The sequence below is a fragment of the Mangifera indica genome, chromosome 17 (genome assembly GCF_011075055.1).
Source record: "Mangifera indica cultivar Alphonso chromosome 17, CATAS_Mindica_2.1, whole genome shotgun sequence".
NCBI lineage: Eukaryota > Viridiplantae > Streptophyta > Magnoliopsida > Sapindales > Anacardiaceae > Mangifera > Mangifera indica.
This window is the reverse complement of record NC_058153.1, coordinates 762,421-786,928: the sequence shown is the minus strand read 5'-3', so window position 1 is coordinate 786,928 and position 24,508 is coordinate 762,421. Positions and strand designations below refer to the sequence as shown.

The following is a 24,508-nucleotide window of genomic DNA, read 5'->3' as shown; positions in this document are numbered from 1 at the left end:
AAATATTCTTGATTTACTATTAAAATATATTCTACTTTATATATACAATCTATCATTGTTTCATTTCTAGTTTTTACAAAGTAAAACATGTTTAAACAACTTTTAAATTCACATACTATATAATTGATCATATTTAAGTATATATAAATAATGAATGTATACATACAATCTTAACATTTCTCTCATATTTTAGTAATGTAAGATTTATTTACGATATTATAATCGCATCTTAGTTCTGATTTAGACTATCAACCCAAACTTTTCCAAGTGGAATATGATATGATCCATCAAGATTACATCTTGATTGTGAGATAATGGATAACATGACAATTTAAAAAATAAATTAGTTAAGAGCATATAGTAATTTACTTTTTGGATGTTGTATCAAGACCTTTTCTCATTTACAGAGATAGGTTTTGGGTAAGAAAACGAAGTGCAGAGTTTAAGGGTTGACATGTTGGTTCCCCAAACCTTGGGTGGAAACTTTTAATTTATTCTATTAAAAAATAGTTAGTTGCCGTTGTGGTGCCAGAAAAAGCCCATTCATACTTTAAAATTACAAAACTACCCGTCACTGACCATGAGAGTCCCATACTGTTGCTAATTGTCTCTAGCTAGTAGGAAACCAGCCGCTTGTTTTTGACATTTATTCCATTGTAAGAAAACGTTTGAATATTAATTTATATTCAAATGATATTATTTCACCGTATAATTATATAATTTTAAATTAAAAAATAATATTTAATTATATAATATATAAATTAATATTTATTATAAATATATATAATTTTATTTATATAATATATAGTTATTAGTATTTTATAATTAAAATATATATTAAATTTTAATAAGACTCTCATTATTGTGCCAAGATCATAGGTTTTGCAGTCCGTATACAGAACCTTAAGAGCTAACCTCTGGGATGTCCTCACATAAATTATAAAAAAAAATTTAAAATAAAAAATAAAATATATATAATGGTGGGTCCACGTATCCTAAAGGATATAACTTATAAGATGGTTAGTCAATTAACAAACTATAATATAAAATGGTCGTCCGAATACAAAATGAATCACATAAAATTTGTCGTAGTACAATCCGATTGGACCCACTACCCTATTAATGCGGCATACAAAAAATTGGAGTGAATCAATTACTTTGTTTTGACTGGGATGACAACACCAAATTTGATCCTTCATAACTGACAATCCTGTAATTCTATTCATTTCTAGCCCCATTTTGATTTCCCAAAACCTACATTATTATAAGCCCGCTCACTCTCTTCCGCTAACTAAATTTCATATCCAGCTCCCAGTAGGTCCCGGCAAAAACTCAACCGAAGAAACGGGCTGGAACTATCTAAAATGCCTAAATTACCCTTTCCATCTCCAGTGCTACTACTCACTCTCCTTCTAATCTCTGTACCCTTCCAAGTAATTTCTCAAATTCCGAACACAGAAGAACAAGCCGTCCTCCTCAACCTCAAGCAACAACTGGGCAATCCACCATCTCTTACTTCCTGGAACACCACGTCATCACCGTGTGACTGGCCGGGTATCAACTGCACCGATAACTCGGTCACCGGAGTTTCGCTCAAGAACAAAACTATCACCGAAGAAATCCCACCAACAATATGCAACCTGAAAAACTTAACCTCCCTGGACGTTTCCTACAACAACATCCCCGGAGCGTTTCCCGATATCCTGAACTGCACGAGGCTACAGATCCTGGATCTGTCTCAGAATTTCTTCGTGGGTCCGATACCGAGCAATATCGACCGACTTTCGGCTCTCAGATACATCAATGTTGGGGCCAACAACTTTTCCGGCGATATTCCTTCCAGTATAGGCCGCTTGTCGGAGTTGCAGACGCTGTATCTTTATCAAAATCAGTTCAATGGCACGTTTCCGAAAGAAATCGGAGACTTATCCAATCTAGAAGTTCTGGATATGGCGTATAATGAAAAGTTTGTGCCTGCAAGTATTCCAGTCGAATTCGGGAAGTTAAAGAAGTTGAAGACTTTGTGGATTGCTGCTGCAAACTTGATGGTAGAAATCCCGGAGTCTCTCACCAATCTCACGAGTCTTGAAACCCTGTCTTTGTCCGCAAACAGTCTGACGGGTCCTATTCCTGGTGGGTTGTTTTCGTTGAAGAACTTAACATTCTTGTATCTCTTCAGTAATAAACTATCTGGGGAGCTGCCAAATTCGTTTGAAGGTCGAAATTTGGTTGAGCTTGATCTTTCTATGAATAATTTGACCGGTTCCATACCAGAAGACTTTGGGAAGTTGCAGTATTTGCAACTGTTTAATCTTTTTTCAAATCAGTTTTCTGGGCAGTTGCCTGCAAGTATAGGCCTAATGCCTTCACTGACAGGTTTTCGTGTATTTGAGAACAATCTGAGTGGAGTCTTGCCACCAGAACTAGGCCTTCATTCAAAGCTTCAAGCATTTGAGGTGTCTTCTAATCAATTCAGTGGTCAACTGCCTAAAAATTTATGTGCTGCAGGTGTTTTGACAGGAGTTGTTGCTTTCTCTAACAATCTTAGTGGAGAGGTGCCAGAGTCGCTTGGAAATTGCAGCACTTTGCGGACAGTCCAGCTTTATGACAACCAGTTCTCCAGTGAGCTTCCTCCGGGCATTTGGACAACTTTCAATCTGTCAAGCTTGATACTGAACAACAATGCTTTTTCGGGTGAATTACCGAGCGAGTTGGCATGGAACTTGACAAGATTGGAAATCAGTAACAACAGATTTTCAGGTCAAATTCCTGCTGGCGTTGCTTCCTGGAAAAATATGGTTGTTTTTAAGGCAAGCAACAATCTCTTCTCAGGCGAAATTCCGGTTGAGCTGACTAGTCTTTCTCAGCTTACTACTCTACTGCTTGATGGTAATCAACTTTCAAGCATACTGCCTTCCCATATAATCTCCTGGCAGACACTTACTGCTTTAAATCTTTCCAGAAACGAACTTTCAGGTAAAATTCCTGCAGCATTGGGATCTTTGCCTGACTTGCTTTATTTAGATCTATCAGGGAACCAATTTTCAGGTGGAATCCCACCTGAATTGGGTAAGTTGAGGCTTACCCTTCTAAACCTGTCCTCCAACAAACTCTCAGGGATGATCCCCCAGGAGCTCAATAACCTTGCATATGAAGACAGTTTCTTAAACAACTCCAATCTTTGTGTTGATACTCCAGTTCTAAATTTTCCAAGTTGTAACACCAAACTCCGGGACTCCGGCAAAATTTCGCGCAAATACCTAGCTGTGGCTTTAACTCTGGCAGTCTTTGTTCTCTTGGTTGCTATTTTATTGGGTTTTTTTGTGGTCAGATACTACCAATATAAAAAGCGAAAGCAAGATCCAGCAACATCGGAGCTCACCTCATTCCATAGACTGGATTTCACAGAAACTAACATTTTGCCAAATTTGACAGAAAGTAATCTGATTGGAAGTGGGAGATCTGGACAGGTGTACCGGATTTCCATTAATGGTTCGAGTGAATTTGTCGCTGTTAAAAGGATCTGGAACAACAGAAAACCAGATGAAAAGTTGGAAAAAGAGTTCATTGCTGAAATTGAAATATTGGGCAAAATTAGGCATTCAAATATAGTTAAGTTGAGGTGCTGTATTTCAAGTGAGAATAATAAGCTTCTTGTGTATGAGTACATGGAAAACCAAAGCCTGGATAGATGGCTTCATGCATCAAAGAGAAGTTCCATATCATCAGGGACGAATTCGGTCCATCATGTTGTTCTGGATTGGCCAAAAAGACTGCAGATTGCCATTGGAGCTGCACAAGGTCTATGCTATATGCACCACGACTGCTCTCCACAGATTATTCACCGAGACATAAAGTCTAGTAATATCTTGTTAGACTCTGAATTCAAAGCAAAAATTGCAGATTTTGGACTGGCTAAGATGTTGGCTAAGCAAGGAGAGCCTCACACGATGTCTGCAGTTGCTGGCTCTTTTGGTTATCTTGCTCCAGGTAAGAATCATTTACAAACCAATAACACGTTTAGACAAATCTAGACTAAACTGGTTAAACTGTATGTCTAAAATAGACAATATCTTGATGAGTGACCGAGTTTTCATGTAACATCAGCTTTTAACGCAATTATTTAATTTCATTGCAGAGTATGCTTACACAACAAAAGTGAATGAGAAGGTTGATATTTACAGCTTTGGAGTTGTCCTCCTCGAGTTGGTGACAGGAAAAGAACCCAACAAAGGAGATGAGTATTCAAACCTTGCACAATGGGCAATGAGACAGTTAACGGAAAAAAGGCCTATCGAGGAGGTTTTTGACCCAGAGATAAATGAAGCAGGTTGCCTGGAACAAATGACCACCGTATATAAGCTTGGACTTATCTGTACAGACACTTTTCCAAGCCGCAGGCCTTCGATGAAAAAAATTTTGAATATTCTTCGTCGCTGTGATCCTACGGAGAATTCTCGAGGGAGAAATACAGAAAGGAAGGTTGATACTGCTCCTCTTCTTGGCAGTGCTAACTATCTTTACGGTTACAAGCGCAGTAAGAAGGTAACCAATGGCGAAGGAAATGAGAGTCTTGTATAAATTGCCATAAGATTTTGAATGCTGCTTTAGAATGAGTCCTGTTATGGCTTCCAGTCTGTGTTCTATGTATATTTCTTCTTAATGACTTCAGTTGTATTGTACTTCACTGTATTTTTGTCCATAGATGAGTCAATAAATTGGTGATGCAGCAAGCTCATATAAAATTTAAACCTGAATAGCATATATTTAAGCATGCCAGATCCCAAAGATGCAACAAAAGGAATTGGAAATATGTGATTTCATTGTGTTTTTTACATTCTTCTCGACAACTGAAATTTTCAGCAGTGGCTTCTTGCCATGTTTTGCAAACTAGCATGGGTAAATACCATAAAAGAACAATTAATTCAGCAACTGTTTCTGATGAAAAAAAAAAACGAAAAAAATGATAAAATTTTAACAATTGCAATTAGTGTTTTAGACGATTAATACATGTGCAACGATGATTAGCGTTGACTCCCCTCTCTAAGCAGACGTTGCAAGAGCAACACCACAACTACTTCTAAAATTGAGGGTGTGGATCACAACCCAAGAAGTTAGATTGGAAGACAATTGTTCGTGTCTAAGGCTCGTATAGGTGGCGATGATGTGCACTATCAAGTAGTTATGATGACATATGTGTAGGTTATTGCACAATCAAGAGCCCCGACAACTTCTCTTGATCTCACCGGACAGCGAAGCCAAGCTTCTTGACTTGACAGAATCAAGAAAATCCAACCCTAGTGGAGGACCCATCAGTTACCTTGAACAATTATTTACTGGCTTCTGGACTTCATAATTATGATTTTACCACTAATCTAAGCCCAAATTACGAGGCTCCAAAGCTTAAACTCTCCCTGTTGAATGTCACAGCCGGTATTACCACCCTCAACAACATTTCTCGTTTCAACAGACATGCTCCCTCGCGTCTCTCCTTTCCTCCGCTCGCTCTCTCCCTCCACCACTCCTCCCATGGCGCGTTTCGCTATCACCAAGCCTTTCCTTCTCTCTTCTTCAACCATTTCTCTCTTTCCTCACAACACTAAGCCTTTTCCCTCCCCATCTTTCTCCAATTCCTCCGTCTTCGGGCGGAAATTCCACGCGCTTTGTACTGGTAAAGATGAGAAGCTATTTAAACCATCTGTCAAGATCTGCACCGAAAGAGAGAGTACCGGAAAGTGAAGAGACGCGCCACCAAGAGTAAAGAAAAAGAGTTGGAGCTGGACGTTAGTATTTGCATTGAAAACGAGCTGGCTCAGGACCCTGAAATAGACCCGGCCACGGTTCATGACCCGTTGGTTTCGATTCGAAACTATCGATTCACGATTCGAAAATATAAGAACCCTGAACTGAAACCGTAACAAGACGGTTCGTCCACGGTTCGGCACCGTCGATTCCGGTTCATGGCCCCGGTTCGAAACCGACGGTTTCGATTTGAAACCGATATTGAACAGTCAATTCTAATACATAATCTTGATTTAATTTTTAAATTATTAATTACGATAATTGAAAATTAAAAGAAAGGTTTGGACTTAATTATAATAAATAAAATTAATTATATAAATAAATTATATGATTAATTATAAAAGATAATAAAATAATAATAAATAAAATTAATTATAGAAATAAATTCTATAATTAATTATGAATTGTATAAAAAAAATTGAAATTGAAATTAATAAAAAATTAAGAAAGAATTTAATTAAATTGAAGAAAATTTGATTGAATTGAAAGATTGAGAGAGTATTAAGAGTTTAAAGAATGCAAATGAGAGTTTGAAGGATTGAGTGAAAGAGTGGAGAGATTGAAATTTGAGAGAATAGAATTTGAAGAGGTATATATAGAAAAAAAACTTTTTTAAAAAAAATTAAAAATAGGAGGGGTGAATAGAGATTCAAATAAATTATAGGGGAAGTCCCATATAATTTCTCTGAAAATTGCAGGGGACGTCCCCTGCAATTTTCCTTTCAAGCCAACGGTTCTCTGCGCAGGGAACCGTTGGCTTTTTTTAAAAAATTCAAAAAAAATTTAAAAAAAAATTCAAATTTTTTTTGTTCAATACAGTAAACCGTCGGTTCATAAACCGGTGTGAACCGACGATTTTACGGTTTCAATTTATGTGAACCGAAACCAACCATAGAACCACGGTTTCGGTTCTGGTTCCGGTTTTATGCAGGCCGGTTTCGGTCCGGTTCACAGGCCAAACCGGCCTGTGGCCAGGTCTACCCTGAAATCTCGGTATTTATTTATTTGTTTATTTTTTCATCTGTATTATTTGTATTGCTTTTCTACAAACCTTTGGCGTGCAAAATGTTGAATTTAATTAATGATATATGATCTGTTACAGAATGTAGCAGAACTGCTTCGACTGAATGCGCCGATGTTGATGAAGTCGGCCTTTAATGGTTTGAATGATTCAAAGTACAAAACAAGAGACACTTCTATAAAAGACTTGGGTGGTTTCGAAGGTATTGAGTTGTCTATACTCCTTTGTAATGATGATTTTATTCGTAAGCTTAACAAAGAATGGAGGGACGAGGACTATTCTACTGATGTTCTCTCCATGTCACAGCATGTTCCTGAACTAGAACTTCCAGTTGTAAGATTTCTTTCTATTCGTTAAGCTTTAGTTTGGGTGGCAACTTTCTGACCTGATTTACTTTTCTTCCTTTGTAGCTCATGTTAGGTGACATTGTAATTTCAGTTGAAACGGCTGCAAGACAAGCTGAGGAAAGAGGGCATTCACTTCTTGATGAAATACGCATCCTCATGGTTGGTTTAAAAATTGTTTTAATCGGTAGCTTCTACATTTTCAGTTTCTTGCTTTAGTCACTTGTCTCTGTATGCATGTAGTTTATACCTCATAGACGGTGGATATACATAATTGCTTGATTTTTGAGGAATCGTATCTCTTGGTCTGAGATATTCCATAGCTGTGAAGAATCAAATGGAATTAAGTAATGGGCAAGTTCAAGTAGATCCATAATGTTTTTTTTTTTTTTTTTGTCTTTTCAAGAATAATACTTGTGTGTGGTAGGCAATGTATAAAGTGGGTTTCTTAATTGCTCTAACATTTGCAGGTTCATGGGCTGTTACATCTTTTGGGTTTTGATCATGAGATTAGTGAGCAGGCCGAAGCAGAAATGGAGGAGGAGGAAGAATCTCTTTTGAAGAGTCTTGGGTGGAAGGGAAAAGGATTGATACAGAGTGCATATGATTCTGAAACTAATGCAAATCTTCATATCGAGCAGTCGGATGGTAATTATATCCCATGGATCTTCTCATTTGATGCATACTGACTTTATTCATATTGAATGTGTAATAGCCACATATACATTGGCAGTGAGCTAATCTGACATATGAAGTGTGAAAAGACAGGAAGAAAGAAGGAAGTCTCCGATTCTGCGATATGGATGGTAAGATTGCACCTACATTGTCTTCGAAACCTTCTTCATTTTTCCTAAAATTTGTAATGATTTATTCTCTATTCAAATGCAAGGTACATTTTTGAACAGTAAAAGTCAAATTTCATTTACAAATGCTAAAGCATTGAAGGAGGCATTGTCAAGGGGTGTAAAGGTGGTGATAGCCACTGGAAAAGTAAGCGCAGATGAAAATATATTTGCTTATTTCTTGCGGGGACCATTAAGAGATCATTTTAGAAGTATATGTTTACGCTATAGAAATTTATTTGGATGTTGTTTCTAAAACAGACTCGTCCAGCTATGATAAATGTTTTGAAGAAGGCCGACTTAACATAGAGGCATTACAAAGAAATCAACTTAACATAGGAGATGAAGTTCGAATTTACAAGCTACAGGTCGAATGTCCCAACTCTCGCCATCTTAAATAAAAGTGCCTTGTGTTTGATCTTTGACACCCTCCTAAGACTTAATTAATAGTGAAACTCCAATAACCATTATCTTAATTCAAACTTTGCTTATGGACCACTTTCAACTTGACCAGCAGTTCTCACATACGCTGACAGCAATATTTGAGATCTAAACAGCCAAGAGATTAACAAACCAACCAATTTTTATTGCTGTAGACAAAGAGACCGAGTCTGTTTAGTTGGTTTCACATTCACTCGCTCAGCCTCTAACGGACCTCCACGCAGGCACGAGCACGATGGCCAGCATTGCCAGATCCAGGAGACTCACGGAGCCCCGATCCGGAGGCCAAATGGTCCGCACCAGGCAAAGTGCTGCTAACAAGACTCCGTGCGACCGCCCAGCATTATCCCCGAATCTGACACCCCAAGACCCTAATTGGCTCTCCAAATTTATTTACTCGCCTACTCGCTTGATTGCCACCGGTGCTGTCTTCACCGGCGAATCTTCTGCTTCTTCATCTTCCTCCTCTTCGGGTTCCAATTCAGCTTGATTTCTACCTTAAGTACGTTTGTGAAGGTTATTTTAACGAGCGGAGAGATCTCGTGCTATTTAAAGTAGAAATGAGAAATTAAATTTTGCTGCGACTCAATTTTTCTTTTTATAAATATGCTTTAAATTGAGATATTGTGGATTTTCTGCTTCAGTGAAGTAGAATGTAACGTCGAATTAAACGTGTCTAATTTCGTGATTGTTTATGTTTTCAGAGGATGACGGTGATCTTATTGATAATGAAATGTCTCCTCAGATAATTGACTCAATCAAAAAGGTAAGTGAGGTCTTGTGATAATTACTATAGGGTTCAGCTTTTCTCTAGAATTGTGATTTTGATATATGTGGTTATGCTAGAAACGGGCTCTAGAAGTTAATCAGCAGCCGAGTGAAACGCCGTCTATTGTGGAGAAGAGTGAAACGAAGTATCTAATAGAACGGCTTGTCATGCAGGTGACATTTTCAAGGTAATTGCCAATTTGCAGCTTTCTCTTATTTTTTTTCCGTGATTGTTTCTTCCTTTAATACTACTCTTATGCCTTTTATTTTAACATACTTGAGTGTATTACTCTGTGAAAGTTTCTATGTGCTATTTTCTTATCTTTGTGTCTCTTTAAAATGGTTTGACTCCAAGTCATATATGGTGTTAATGTTTAACCAGGGAAGAGTTCAATAGACTGACGAGTACTATTAAGTCAAGAGTTGTAGATAGCCCCATTTATGGAGATGGAGAGGATGGAAGATTTAGTGAACTCTCTAATAAAAAAGCTGACAATGGTATTGCTTTCTTACAAACACTTCAAATGCAAGACATTTAAAAAACTGAGTTGTCAAATATGGAAATTGATTGCTGCTGTAATTATATTTCATATGTTGACATGCCAGATCTATGCAGTGCAGCTGTTTCGGAGGCAAAAAAGTGGTTAGAGGAGAAGAAATTGGGTTCAAATTCAAAGTCAGATTTGGAACTTGGAACCTGCATCTTGAACTCTGCTATGTTGCCTCATGTTCGTAACTGATGACTATAGTATCTTTGTGGTGGACCTTATACTTTCTTTCAATCACTTCTATTCAGACTCTAGATTAATATAATTTTATTTTATGTTAGCTCACCAATTTTATATATATCTGAGAATGCTGAGGCATGAACTCGAACATTAGGCATAAACTCATAATGCATAAGTTAACTCTCATATGGAAGAATTAATAGGAGTGTGTGAAACATTGCCTTTTTCATAAATGTGAATGTGAGTTTACTAAAAGACAAAAAATTGCAAACTCCTACTAATTGACATGCCTAAGTAGAGTGGATTTTGAAACATGTGAAAGGTTGCAGGACGGAATGACTAACATATATGTGCGTGTATGTATGTATGGGTATTATATCATTTTAATTTCATGAGGGAAATAGTTTGGTTTATTAGTTATAGGGCCTCTTCCAATTGATTTTGATTTTGATATATGAAATGCTTTTGACTTCCCTGCTATGAAATTGCCCAAAAGTTTTTATTTTTTGGGCTGCAGAAAAAAAAAAACTTAAGATATGTGTTTTTTTCATTAATATGTGTTAGTATTTTTTTAATTTTCTGTTTTCCTTTTCGGGAATGCAGATGAAGATTGTATTTTCACTGGCCAATGAAATCCTTCTGTAGCTTTTGTGTTATGGTATATTTGTTTGAATACTGGTGGAAACATCACTGCCTCACTTACTATAGATAACGCAGAATTAATAACAGTTGAGATTAAAGATTACGGATGTAATTGTAATGCCATTTGCATATCTAAATTGATTTCCCATTGCAGGGCTCTGATACTGAAGCAGGTTCTCCAGTTGATATATGAACATGTCCACTATGGACTTCTCCATCTGGGAACCTTATGGAATTCCAATTACCATCACCAACTAGGATACAGCTTTTCAACGGCAAAACACCACATTCAGTTGGTTTCTCATCTTTGTCATCCAAGGTTATCTTTGTTTTTGTTTTTTTAATGAACAGTTGAGCTTGTTGCTAAAAAAATGATTCTCGTAAATGAAGTTGGCTTATAAGTTGTATAGAAAGTTTTGGCATTATATTAAATTGGTGGGCATATATCTCAATTACAGAATTCATTAAAGGTTAAAATCATTGGAAATTTGGAACAAACTTAAAAGGTTTGAATTTATTAACTGATAAATCCTAGGGTGAATGAAATTTTTAAAAAAGCTGGTCATATTATCAAACCTGTCAACTACTTCCTGAATTTGTTGAAATGATGTTGGGCTAGGGTATTACGACCGGCTACTGTAGTATTTTTAAGTTACATACGTGCAGAAAATACTGAATTGTTGGTAATCACCATTTCAGAATTGAAATTAATACCTAAAAAAGAATAAAGATAAATAAATGAATAATTGAAGTCTTTTGACTTAGCCAAGCTATCTTGTATTATTTGTTAGTCTTTTTTTTCTCTGATTTGAGTTTTTTTCCTTTTCTACATGCTGACTATTTTTATTTTTTATTGTTCTGAAAATAAATGCAGTTTAAAAGGGATTCTCCTGCCTCTGGTTCATGGAATATATCTGAGGAGTTACGAAAAGTGAGATCCAAAGCAACAGAAGAGATGCTAAGGACTCTACCATCATCAAAAATTGATTTGTCTGCACTCACTTCAGAGAATAGGAGTGCTGTGAAGTCCATAGTGGCTGAGGAGGTAGAAGCTACAATGAGTGACAAAGTACTGAACTCTACAATATCAGTAGATGCATCGTTAAACTTGGTTACAGGAGTAACTACTTCATATGGCTTACCAGGTGTGATCTGTTTCCCAGTTTGATTGTAAACTTGGTATTTATAGATTTTTGTCAACAATAGCAGGGTAAATTGCCTGATTTTGAACTTGTTTTATTTCTCAGAATCTAGAGAAATTATAATGTGGATAATCTAAGACATGAAACCTCAATTTTTGCCCCTTTATTCTCACAGATGACTCAAGACGAATTGCAAAATGAACCTCTGTCATCAAATCGAGCCAGTTTTATTTCTGAACAAAACAAGGTAACTGGGGAAAATGCCATTTCTTACGCTTTTGTTTTGTTATTATCTTGTTAACATATGATAAAATTTGAGTAACCTGATGTCTTAACATTTTTCTTCAGCTTCACACAAAGGTCTTGGAGGATGTCCAAACCATGGAGGAAACTAGAGGTGCATCTTGTAAATTTTCTCAAATCTGGGCTCTATTACTCGCATAATCCACCATATTATGGGATAGATTGCGTAAAATGGTAGATATAATCGTCTGTTACCTAATGGCTGAGTTTTATGGGGAAAAGGAGTTCTGTGTAGGAACAATCGAAATAGATATTCTATATGTGAATGAAACCTAGAATATATTTACATGCATTTTTATTTGGGCTAATTCTTTTCTTCCATTATTTTTCTGCACTAACAAAATCTGCCTAATTTTGTTTATTTGTTTGCACAGCAGGGAGACCAAGCTCTGAACAAAGACTTCAACCACCGGAAGAGTTCAATACTGTACAACAAAGGTTGATTTTTATTTCCCCCCATATTTAGCAGTATCATTATGAAAATTTTTTTCATTTCAATTTTCCTTTTCTCCTGTTTTGTGTTTCATGAGCTTGCTTGTAAGTTTCTTGATACATTTTTGTTTTTTTCAAGACCAATACTTGGATTCTATTTTTGTAAGTTTCTTGATTCTATTTTCTTCAAGGCATATATAACTCTCCTTCTGGAGCGCGTTTAATTGGAGGCACTCAAGCTGTGCGCATGAATGCACCTCGTGTTGGTGGTAGTTTTGCTGTGTGGGGTGGCCTCTTCTCCACTTTTGACTGCACAATGGTCTATGTTCGGCAGAAAGAGGATCCATGGAACTCAATCATAGCTGGTGCTGCCACTGGAGGGTTTCTTTCAATCCGTCAGGGCTTCGGTGCTGCTTCCAGATCAGCAATTTTTGGTGGGGTTTTACTTGCTTTGATTGAAGGAGCTGGGATCATGTTAAATAAGGTTCTGAGTGCTCCACAGAACATCCCCATCATGGAAGAGCTAATTGCAAACATGGCTGGTGTACCTGGATATCCAATGGGCAATTGCCAGGTCAAGCCCCTTCAATGGTTGAGAGTCTATCGCCATCTTCCCCTTCTTGGTTTGGAGGGCTTTTCGGTGGTAAGAAGGAGGAATCAGCAAAGTGTACTGGAAGTAAGGCAGGGGTCTTGGAGAGCTTTAATGCTCCTCCGGTGCCATCACTTGAGTACAAGTGGACGGTTAGTTGTTATTGTTCTGTAACTATGCTTATTAATCAGCCTTTCTACCATTTCAATGTGTTGTATTATCATCATCCATATGCAACTTGCAGTTATTGCGGTTTTATGAGAATTCATAAACAGATTTTAAGCCGAGCCAAGGCCTGATGTTACTAGACATGTGATTACCTCTATCACAGCACTATGCGTTTCTCCATTCTTTTCAGTTGCACTTTGAATGTGTGTGTGTATGTTAATTGCATATAGCTAGGGTTGCAATTGAGTCGCACTAAGTATCATTGGTTTGAGCTTGATTCACTAGAGTTTATGTAAAGCTTGAACTTGAAGAAATCAGGAGTTGTAGGGTCGAGCTTGAGTTTGAAATAAAAACCACTTATTCAAGCTCGATTTAAGAAATTATGTTGAACTTTGTGTCTTTGATCCGAACTTGTGCTAGCCTAGATTCAGCTCAATTCAGATTGAATCAAATCCACCTATAGGTTTAGCATGTAGCTCCATTCAAGGGTTGAGCAAGGAACTCTCCAAACCTGGAAGGCCTTCAAGTTGCAATGGTTAGGTGTACTTTTACCCATTTTTCTTCACCTTCCAAGATCTACTTGACTGGTATGATCATTTAAAATTGAAAAACCTTTCCACACATGTGAATTAGAAAAGATAGGCCCCCCCGGGAAACATGTATATTTTCATATATATATATATATATATATATATATATATATATATATATATATATATATATATATATATATATATATATATATATTATTTGAGTTTCCCAACACTAGAACATAAACAAGTTTCACACAAAAATTTCGGTGCGCCAATTTTTGGCCACAGGCCGGTTTGGCCTGTGAATCGGACCAAAATCGGCTTGAATATAACTAGAACCAGAATTGGATTGAACCAAAATTGAAACTGGATTTTGATGGTTCGGTCTTAGTTTATATAATTTTAAACTGTAAAACTGTCGGTTCACTCCGGTTTATGAACCAGTGGTTTACATCTTATAAACCGGTAATTTTATTTTATTTTTGAATTTTTTTTATTTTTTTAAATTTAAAAAAAAAAAATCAACAGTTCCCTCAAAATCTTTGCAGGGACGGTTGGTCCCCTACACTTTTAAAAAACTTCCTTGCAAAAATTCTATATTTCTTTAACCCCCCGCCCTTTTTTAAAATTTTTCTATATATATCCATTCAATCTCTTAATTCTCCTACATTAAATCCTTCAAACTCTCTCATTTACTCTCATTTTCATCCTTTCAATTTTAAATATTCTCTCAATCTTTCAATTAAATTCTCTCAAATTTAATTAAATTCTTTCTTTATTTTTTATTAATTTCAATTTCAATTTTTATTATACAATTCATAATTAATTATAAAATTTATTCCTATAATTAATTTTATTTATTATTTATTATTATCTTTCATAATTAATCATATAATTTATTTATATAATTAAATTTATTTATTATATAAAAGTGGATAGTTCAAGAGTCGAAATACGCCAACAAGATATAAAAATGGACTTCAATGAAGAATCGTTTGATTTAACTATGAATAGTTCGATGATGAGAAATAATAGTCAAGATAACGGAGACTTTGATTCTTTTAAACCCTAAGAAGATACGTAGGAAGCTTAATTGAAAAATTAAGTCCAAATCTTTCTTTTAATTTTCAATTATTGTAATTAATAATTTAAAAATTAAATCAAGATCATGTATTATAATTAACGGTTCAATATCGATTTCGAATCAGGGTCATGAACTGAAACTGTCAGTTCTGAATCGGGGTTATGAAGCGGAACCATCGGTTCTGAATCGATTATAAATCATTCTATTACGATTTTGATTCAAGATATTTATTTTTTCAAACCGTGAATCAATAGTTTCGAACTAAAACCGTCGGTTCATGACAAGCTGCCAGGACTACCTATGATAACTTCCTGCCCCAGCTCCATGTGAGTATATAGCTTGACGAAATGGCAACACGTGAAGTAAGCAATGCATAATATAATATTAAAAAATGACTTGTATTAATATTCTTGGTACAAACAAAGCATTGTCTCATTCATTCAAACATAAATTCAAACATAATATATTATTATTAGTATTTAATTTAATATTTAGTTTAATTAATGCAGTGACATATAATTTAATAATATTATATCTCACTGCATTAAGTCCAATTTTTTTTTTTTAAAGAATTTTGAATTAATTAAGATTCATTTTATTGTAATCTAGTTAAAAGAGAAAGACTATTTAAAAAGCATTAATTTTTGTAATTTTTATTCAATCATTAATTAATCAAATTATCAATAAAAATTTAGTTTTGAGAGTTCTTTTAAGAATTGATTTGTAATATTATAAATGAATTTTTGTTTATTTGTTGAAAGATGTTAACATAATTTGTTCTCGTAAATGAAATTACAAGTATTAAGTCGTTTTATAATTTCGGTTAAAAATAAAAACACTGAAAAAGCTTAGTCTAAGAATGATATTCATAATATATATAAACACATTATTTTTTTATATGAGTAAAAAAATAATAATATATTAGCAAATTAATTCATCATAAAGAAAAATACGAGAAGATATTGAAATAGAATCTACTTTGGTAGACATATCCTTATTTTTAGTGAATCAAAATTAATATGATACGATTTCTAGTTCCTTTTTTACAACTGATTCCTTGAACCAGGAAAACTTTGGTAACCTTTTGTAATTGAACCCTTCACACAATGTCAATGCTCTTTGTAATCTATAAAAACAAAGCCATGGTATATATTATTATTAGTATTTAATTTAATATTTAGTTTAATTAATGCAGTGACATATAATTCAAACATAAAAGGACAGTCCACTTTCACGGTTTGACCGAGGTTAGGATCATATGGCTATTCTACATGGTCAATATTCTCCTAACAAACTTCGCCGTTACCATGCCAAATACTTTTGATTTATATTAATCCTTTGACTGTCATTTTTCATATAGGATAAGTTAATAATTTATCAAAGAGCAAATGACTATTTCCCACCCAAGCTTTGACGATATTTTGTTCCAACTCATTGACTTTTAAACTATAAAAACCCACCCCAAACCCAACTTTGTTAGAAAAATACTATTGGTAAAAGGACATAAATGTCATTTCACTTTTCCAAAATTGAAAAAAATATATTGACATTGAATAGCACCCACAAAAGTGCAATCTTGCTAAATCACTATAAAATCCGTCTAAATATTCTTGACTTATTGTTAAAATATAATCTATTTTATATATACAGTCTATCATTATTTCACTTCTAGTTTTTATAAAGTAAAACATGTTTGAACAATTTAAAACTTCACATATTATGCAATTGATCATATTTAAGTATATATAAATAATGAAGGTATACATAAAAACTTAATATTTCTCTCATATTTTATTGATATAAAATTTATTTATAATATTATAATCGCATCTTAGTTTCGATTTAGACTATCAACCCAACCTTGGGTGGAATTGTTATTTACTCTATTAAAAAAATAGTTAGTTGCCACAGCGGTGCCAGAAAAAGACCTTACATAATCTAAAATTACAAAATTACCCCTGTCACTGAGACCGTTGGTAATTGTCTCTAGAAAGTAAGAAACCAGCTAATTGATTTTGGAATTCATGCTTTCGACAGCAAGAAACCAGCCACTTGATTTTGGCTTTTATTCCAATGTAAGAATATTAATTTGTATAGCAATGACATTTTTTCAAGTAATTTTTAATTAAAAATATAATCTCATTCAATTATATAATATATATTATTATTAATATATAAATTATTATTTATTAAAAAATATATAATTTTATTTATATGATCCATAGTCGTTAATATCTTATCATATATAATACGAATTTTTTGATACAACTCATAAATTACCGTGCTAAGCTCATAAATTTTGTAAATTGTGTCAAAAGTTCTGATAACTAATTGAAGGATCGTTTTAAGATGATCCAAAAAAATAAATAAAAACTTTAAATATATATATATATATATATATATATATATATGTAAAATAGTAGATTTGCTTGTCTTGAATATTCTCATAAGTGTAAATCGATATAACTTACAGGATTCCTCCGTTGATCTTGTAACATGATAAGTCACATCAAATTTCTCCTATTCCAATCCGATAGGACCCATTACCCTATCCACGCGGCATTCAAAACATTAAAGTGAATCAATTACTCTGTTTTTGACTGGGATGACAACACCAAACTTGAATATTCATAAGTGACAATCCTGTAATTCTATTCATTTCTGGCCCCATTTTGATTTCCCAAAACCAACATTATTATAAGCCCGCTCACTCTCTTCCGCTAACTAAATTTCATATCCAGCTCGCACTAGTCCCCGCAAAAACTCAACCGAAGAAACGGGCTGGAACTATCTAAAATGCCTAAATTACCCTTCCCATCTCCAGTGCTACTACTCACTCTCCTTCTAATCTCTGTACCCTTCCAAGTAATTTCACAAATTCCAAACACAGAAGAACAAACCGTCCTCCTCAACCTGAAACAACAACTGGGCAATCCACCATCTCTTACTTCCTGGAACACCACGTCATCACCGTGTCACTGGCCGGGTATCAACTGCACCGATAACTCGGTCACCGGAGTTTCGCTCAAGAACAAAACTATCACCGAAAAAATCCCACCAACAATATGCAACCTGAAAAACTTAACCTCCCTGGACGTTTCCTACAACAACATCCCCGGAGCGTTTCCCGATATCCTGAACTGCACGAGGCTACAGATCCTGGACCTGTCTCAGAATTTCTTCGTGGGTCCGATACCGAGCAATATCGACCGACTTTCGTCTCTCAGATACATCAATGTTGGGGCCAACAACTTTTCCGGCGATATTCCTTCCAGTATAGGCCGCTTGTCGGAGTTGCGGACGCTGTATCTTTATCAAAATCAGTTCAATGGCACGTTTCCGAAAGAAATCGGAGACTTATCCAATCTAGAAGTTCTGGATATGGCGTATAATGAAAAGTTTGTGCCTGCAAGTATTCCAGTCGAATTCGGAAAGTTAAAGAAGTTGAAGACTTTGTGGATTGCTGCTGCAAACTTGATGGGCGAAATCCCGGAGTCTCTCACCAATCTCACGAGTCTTGAAATCCTGTCTTTGTCCGTGAACAGTCTGACGGGTCCTATTCCTGGTGGGTTGTTTTCGTTGAAGAACTTAACATCCTTGTATCTCTTCAGTAATAAACTATCTGGGGAGCTGCCAAATTCGTTTGAAGGTCGAAATTTGGTTGAGCTTGATCTTTCTAAGAATAATTTGACCGGTTCCATACCAGAAGACTTTGGGAAGTTGCAGTATTTGCGCCTGTTTAATCTCTTTTCAAATCAGTTTTCTGGGCAGTTGCCGGCAAGTATAGGCCTAATGCCTTCACTGGCAGGTTTTCGTGTATTTAAAAACAATTTGAGTGGAGTATTGCCACCAGAACTAGGCCTTCATTCAAAGCTTGAAGCTTTTGAGGTGTCTTCTAATCAATTCAGTGGTCAACTGCCTCAAAATTTATGTGCTGCAGGTGTTTTGACAGGAGTTGTTGCTTTCTCTAACAATCTTAGTGGAGAGGTGCCACAGTCGCTTGGAAATTGCAGCACTTTGCGGACAGTCCAGCTTTATGACAACCAGTTCTCCAGTGAGCTTCCTCCGGGCATTTGGACAACTTTCAATCTGTCAAGCTTGATACTGAACAACAATGCTTTTTCGGGTGAATTACCGAGCGAGTTGGCATGGAACTTGACAAGATTGGAAATCGGTAACAACAGATTTTCAGGTCAAATTCCTGCTGGCGTTGCTTCCTGGAAAAATATGGTTGTTTTTAAGGCAAGCAACAATCTCTTCTCAGGCAAAATTCCGGTTGAGCTGACTAGTCTTCCTCAGCTTACTACTCTACTGCTTGATGGTAATCAACTTTCAAGCATACTGCCTTCCCATATAATCTCCTGGCAGACACTTACTGCTTTAAATCTTTCCAGAAACGAACTTTCAGGTAAAATTCCTGCAGCATTGGGATCTTTGCCTGACTTGCTTTATTTAGATCTATCAGGCAACCAATTTTCAGGTGGAATCCCACCTGAATTGGGTAAGTTGAGGCTTGCCCTTCTAAACCTGTCCTCCAACAAACTCTCAGGGATGATTCCCCAGGAGCTCAATAACCTTGCATATGAAGACAGTTTCTTAAACAACTCCAATCTTTGTGTTGATACTCCAGTTCTAAATTTTCCAAGTTGTAACACCAAACTCCGGGACTCCGGCAAAATTTCGCGCAAATACCTAGCTGTGGCTTTAACTCTGGCAGTCTGTGTTCTCTTGGTTGCTATTTTATTGGGTTTTTTTGTGGTCAGATACTACCCATATAAAAAGAGAAAGCAAGATCCAGCAACATCGGAGCTCACCGCATTCCATAGACTGGATTTCACAGAAGCAAACATTTTGTCAAATTTGACAGAAAGTAATCTGATTGGAAGTGGGGGCTCAGGAGAGGTGTACAGGATTTCCATTAACCATTCGGGTGAATTTGTCGCTGTTAAAAGGATCTGGAACAACAGAACACTGGATGAAAAGTTGGAAAAACAGTTTATTGCTGAAATTGAAATATTGGGCAGAATTAGGCATTCAAATATAGTTAAGTTGTGGTGCTGTATTTCAAGTGAAAATAAAAAGCTTCTTGTGTATGAGTACATGGAAAACCAAAGCCTGGATAGATGGCTTCATGCATCAAAGAGAAGTTCCATATCATCAGGGACGAATTCGGTCCATCATGTTGTTCTGGATTGGCCAAGAAGACTGCAGATTGCCATTGGAGCTGCACAAGGTCTATGCTATATGCACCACGACTGCTCTCCACAAATTATTCACCGAGATGTAAAGTCTAGCAATATTTTGTTGGACTCTGAATTCAAAGCAAAAATTGCAGATTTTGGACTTGCTAAGATGTTGGCTAAGCAAGGAGAGCCTCGCACAATGTCTGCAGTTGCTGGCTCTTTTGGTTATATTGCTCCAGGTAAGAATAATTCACAAACTAATAACATGCCTGGACAAATCTAGACTGGACTACTTTACCTGTATGTCTAAAACAGATAATATCTTGATAGTTGACCAAATTTTCATGTAACATCAGCTTTTAACACAATTCTTTGATTTCATTGCAGAGTATGCTTACACAAAAAAAGTGAATGAGAAGATTGATATTTACAGCTTTGGAGTTGTCCTCCTGGAGTTGGTGACAGGAAAAGAACCTAACAAAGGAGATGAGTATTCAAACCTTGCAGAATGGGCATGGAGACATTATGCAGAAGAAAAGCCTATCGAGGAGGTTTTTGACCCAGAGATAAATGAAGCAGATTGCCTGAAACAAATGACCACCGTATGCAAACTTGGACTTAGATGTACAAGCAACTCACCAAACGATAGGCCTTCGATGAAAGACGTTTTGAAGATTCTTCGTCGCTGTGATCCTACGGAAATTTCTCGAGGGAGAAAGACAGAAAGGGAGGTTGATACTGCTCCTCTTCTTAGCACTGCTAACTATCTTTACGGTTACAAGCGCAGTAAGAAGGTAACAGATGGCGAAGGAAATGAGAGTCTTGTATAAATTGCCATAAGATTTTGAATGTTGCTTTAGAATGAGTCCTGTTATGGCTTCCAGTTTGTGTTCTATATATATATATTTCTTGTTAATGACTTCAGTTGTATTGTACTTTGTACATAGATGAGTCAATAAATTGGTGATGCAGCAAGCTCATATAGAATTTAAACCTGAATAGCATATATTTAAGCATGCCAGATCCCAAAGATGCAACAAAAGGAATTGGAAATATGTGATTTCATTGTGTTTTTTACATTCTTCTCGACAACTGAAATTTTCAGCAATTGCTTCTTGCCATGTTTTGCAAACTAGCATGGGTAAATACCATACAAGAATAATTAATTCAGCAACTGTTTCTGATGAAAAAAAAAAAAGAGAAAAAAATGATAAAATTTTAACAATTGCAATTAGTGTTTTAGACGATTAATACATGTGCAACGATGATTAGCGTTGACTCCCCTCTCTAAGCAAATATTGCAAGAGCAACACCGCAACTACTTCTAAAATTGAGGGTGTGGATCACAACCCAAGAAGTTGGATTGGAAGACAATTGTTCGTGTCTAAAACTCGTATAGGTGGCGATGGTGTGCACTGTCAATTAGTTATGATGACATGTGTAGGTTATTGCACAATCAAGAGCCCCGACAACTTCTCTTGATCTCACCGGACAGCGAAGCCAAGCTTCTTGACTTGACAGAATCAAGAAAATCCAACCCTAGTGGAGGACCCATCAGTTACCTTGAACAATTATTTACTGGCTTCTGGACTTCATAATTATGATTTTACCACTAATCTAAGCCCAAATTACGAGGCTCCAAAGCTTAAACTCTCCCTGTTGAATGTCACAGCCGGTATTACCGCCCTCAACAGCATCTCTCGTTTCAACAGACATGCTCCCTCGCGTCTCTCCTTTCCTCCGCTTGCTCCCTCCCTCCGCCACTCCTCCCATGGCGCGTTTCGCTATCACCAAGCCTTTCCTTCTCTCTTCTTCAACCATTTCTCTCTTTCCTCACAACACTAAGCCTTTTCCCTCCCCATCTTTCTCCAATTCCTCCGTCTTCGGGCGGAAATTCCACGCGCTTTGTACCGGTAAAGATGAGAAGCTATTTAAACCATCTGTCAAGATCTGCACCGAAAGAGACAGTACCGGAAAGTGAAGAGACGCGCCACCAAGAGTAAAGAAAAAGAGTTGGAGCTGGACGTTAGCATTTGCATTGAAAACGAGCTGCCTGATGACCCTGAAATCTCGGTATTTATTTATTTGTTTATTTTTTCATCTGTATTATTCGTATTGCTTTTCTACAAACATTTGGCGTGCAAAATGTTGAATTTAATTAATGATATGATCTGTTACAGAATGTAGCAGAACTGCTTCGACTGAATGCGCCGATGTCGATGAAGTCGGCCTTTAATGGTTTGAATGATTCAAAGTACAAAACAATAGACACTTCTATAAAAGACTTGGGTGGTTTCGAAAGTATTGACTTGTCTATACTCCTTTGTAATGATGATTTTATTCGTAAGCTTAACAAAGAATGGAGGGACGAGGACCATTCTACTGATGTTCTCTCCATGTCACAGCATGTTCCTGAACTAGAACTTCCAGTTGTAAGATTTCTTTCTATTCGTTAAGCTTTAGTTTGGGTGGCAACTTTCTGACCTGATTTACTTTTCTTCCTTTGTAGCTCATGTTAGGTGACATTGTAATTTCAGTTGAAACGGCTGCAAGACAAGCTGAGGAAAGAGGGCATTCACTTCTTGATGAAATACGCATCCTCATGGTTGGTTTAAAAATTGTTTTAATCGGTAGCTTCTACATTTTCAGTTTCTTGCTTTATTCACTTGTCTCTGTATGCATGTAGTTTATACCTCATAGACAGTGGATATACATAATTGCTTGATTTTTGAGGAATCGTATCTCTTGGTCTGAGATATTCCATAGCTGTGAAGATTCAAATGGAATTAAGTAGTGGGCATGTTCAAGTAGATCAATAATGTTTTTTTTTATTTTTTTGTCTTTTCAAGAATAATACTTGTGTGTGGTAGGCAATGTATAAAGTGGGTTTCTTAATCGCTCTAACATTTGCAGGTTCATGGGCTGTTACATCTTTTGGGTTTTGATCATGAGATTAGTCGGGAGGCCGAAGCAGAAATGGAGGAGGAAGAATCTCTTTTGAAGAGTCTTGGGTGGAAGGGAAAAGGATTGATACAGAGTGCATATGATTCTGAAACTAATGCAAATCTTCATATCGAGCAGTCGGATGGTAATTATATCCCATGGATCTTCTCATTTGATGCATACTGACTTTATTCATATTGAATGTGTAATAGCCACATATATATTGGCAGTGAGCTAATCTGACATATAAAGTGTGAAAAGACAGGAAGAAAGAAGGAAGTCTCCGATTCTATAAACCAAAGTTCAGTTATATCTTCTGCGATATGGATGGTAAGATTGCACCTACATTGTCTTCGAAACCTTCTTCATTTTTCCTAAAATTTGTAATGATTTATTCTCTATTCAAATGCAAGGTACATTTTTGAACAGTAAAAGTCAAATTTCATTTACAAATGCTAAAGCATTGAAGGAGGCATTGTCAAGGGGTGTAAAGGTGGTGATAGCCACTGGAAAAGTAAGCGCAGATGAAAATGTATTTGTTTATTTCTTGCGGGGACCATTAAGAGATCATTTTAGAAGTATATGTTTATGCTATAGAAATTTATTTGGATGTTGTTTCTAAAACAGACTCGTCCAGCTGTGATAAATGTTTTGAAGAAGGCCGACTTAACATAGAGGCATTACAAAGAAATCAACTTAACATAGGAGATGAAGTTCGAATTTACAAGCTACAGGTCGAATGTCCCAACTCTCTCCATCTTAAATAAAAGTGCCTTGTGTTTGATCTTTGGCACCCTCCTAAGACTTGATTAATAGTGAAACTCCAATAACCATTATCTTAATTCAAACTTTGCTTATTAACCTCTTTCAACTTGACCAGCAGTTCTCACATACGCTGACAGCAATATTTGAGATCTAAACAGCCAAGAGATTAACAAACCAGCCAATTTTTATTGCTGTAGACAAAGATATAATATTAACTTCTATACTGACTCAAAATCAGTATAAAACAGTTAGAAGAATGTTGACTAAACCATTAAAAATCAGCTCTGATTCTGAATGACATGGTATATGGTCCTCAACGGTGTATCTGACAGGCTTCTCACTTTCTATTTTTTGGATGAACTTCTCCATAGGCGTAGCAGTGGCCTTCGGTACATGAGCCCTTTCTTTAGGCTGCTGGATGGGCCTGTTTTTTGGCTGCGGCGGCGGCAGCAGCAGCAGTGGTGGTGTAATTGGTGGTATTCGAATTGGTGGTGGTGGTGCTTTAAGAGCTAGTGTTCTGAAATCTTGGACTAACTATTTTGCTGGCCTTCTTTGCACATTTGTAACAGACAACAATCACTATTACTATAATTATTGCAATTAGTACAAGGCTGCCTCCTACATCTGCAATTAACATCGTATCATTAATATCCTATTAAATACTTAAAATTTTCAAAAAATTAATCAACAAATATGATTAAAAATAGTAATGATCTTGACAAAGAGTGAGATTTTGAGTTTTGCTCAAGAAAGAGGCAAAAGTTTAGGGACAATAAGA

At 36.1% G+C, this 24,508-nt stretch overlaps 5 protein-coding genes and 1 pseudogene across 8 annotated transcripts; all 6 read left to right on the top strand.

The window, feature by feature from the left end:
• The first annotated feature begins 1,302 nt into the window (after positions 1–1,302).
• LOC123200601 (receptor-like protein kinase 5) lies at positions 1,303–4,751 on the top strand. The gene is made up of 2 exons (XM_044615864.1): positions 1,303–3,990; positions 4,139–4,751. The coding sequence occupies exons 1-2, from the start codon at positions 1,365–1,367 to the stop codon at positions 4,579–4,581; spliced, it is 3,069 nt and encodes a 1,022-aa protein (XP_044471799.1). The 5' UTR covers positions 1,303–1,364; the 3' UTR covers positions 4,582–4,751.
• Positions 4,752–5,529: 778 nt separating this feature from the next.
• Positions 5,530–8,318, top strand: LOC123200838 (endoribonuclease YBEY, chloroplastic-like). The gene is made up of 7 exons (XM_044616233.1): positions 5,530–5,671; positions 6,734–6,795; positions 6,905–7,156; positions 7,234–7,329; positions 7,638–7,815; positions 8,057–8,157; positions 8,271–8,318. Exons 1-7 carry the CDS (start codon positions 5,530–5,532, stop codon positions 8,316–8,318), a joined length of 879 nt encoding a protein of 292 aa, XP_044472168.1.
• A 65-nt stretch (positions 8,319–8,383) lies between these two features.
• Positions 8,384–13,411, top strand: LOC123200604 (annotated as a pseudogene).
• On the top strand, positions 8,686–11,756 carry LOC123200837 (protein KAKU4-like). Its single transcript, XM_044616232.1, has 6 exons — positions 8,686–8,923; positions 9,155–9,216; positions 9,297–9,406; positions 9,601–9,716; positions 9,825–9,946; positions 11,463–11,756. Exons 1-6 carry the CDS (start codon positions 8,686–8,688, stop codon positions 11,754–11,756), a joined length of 942 nt encoding a protein of 313 aa, XP_044472167.1.
• A 4,184-nt stretch (positions 13,412–17,595) lies between the features above and the next one.
• Positions 17,596–20,940, top strand: LOC123200599 (receptor-like protein kinase 5). Its single transcript, XM_044615862.1, has 2 exons — positions 17,596–20,261; positions 20,410–20,940. The coding sequence occupies exons 1-2, from the start codon at positions 17,636–17,638 to the stop codon at positions 20,850–20,852; spliced, it is 3,069 nt and encodes a 1,022-aa protein (XP_044471797.1). The 5' UTR covers positions 17,596–17,635; the 3' UTR covers positions 20,853–20,940.
• Positions 20,941–21,602: 662 nt separating this feature from the next.
• On the top strand, positions 21,603–24,299 carry LOC123200598 (endoribonuclease YBEY, chloroplastic-like). 4 transcript variants are annotated; one of them, XM_044615859.1, is made up of 7 exons: positions 21,603–22,095; positions 22,203–22,454; positions 22,532–22,627; positions 22,936–23,110; positions 23,227–23,295; positions 23,379–23,479; positions 23,593–24,299. In XM_044615859.1, exons 2-7 carry the CDS (start codon positions 22,236–22,238, stop codon positions 23,638–23,640), a joined length of 708 nt encoding a protein of 235 aa, XP_044471794.1. In that variant the 5' UTR covers positions 21,603–22,095; positions 22,203–22,235; the 3' UTR covers positions 23,641–24,299. The 4 variants fall into 4 exon arrangements, 3 of the variants coding, with proteins under 3 accessions (XP_044471794.1, XP_044471793.1, XP_044471795.1); XR_006498646.1 differs by having other exon boundaries at positions 23,231–23,295; positions 23,593–23,639; XM_044615858.1 differs by having other exon boundaries at positions 23,379–23,639.
• The last annotated feature ends 209 nt before the right edge of the window (positions 24,300–24,508 follow it).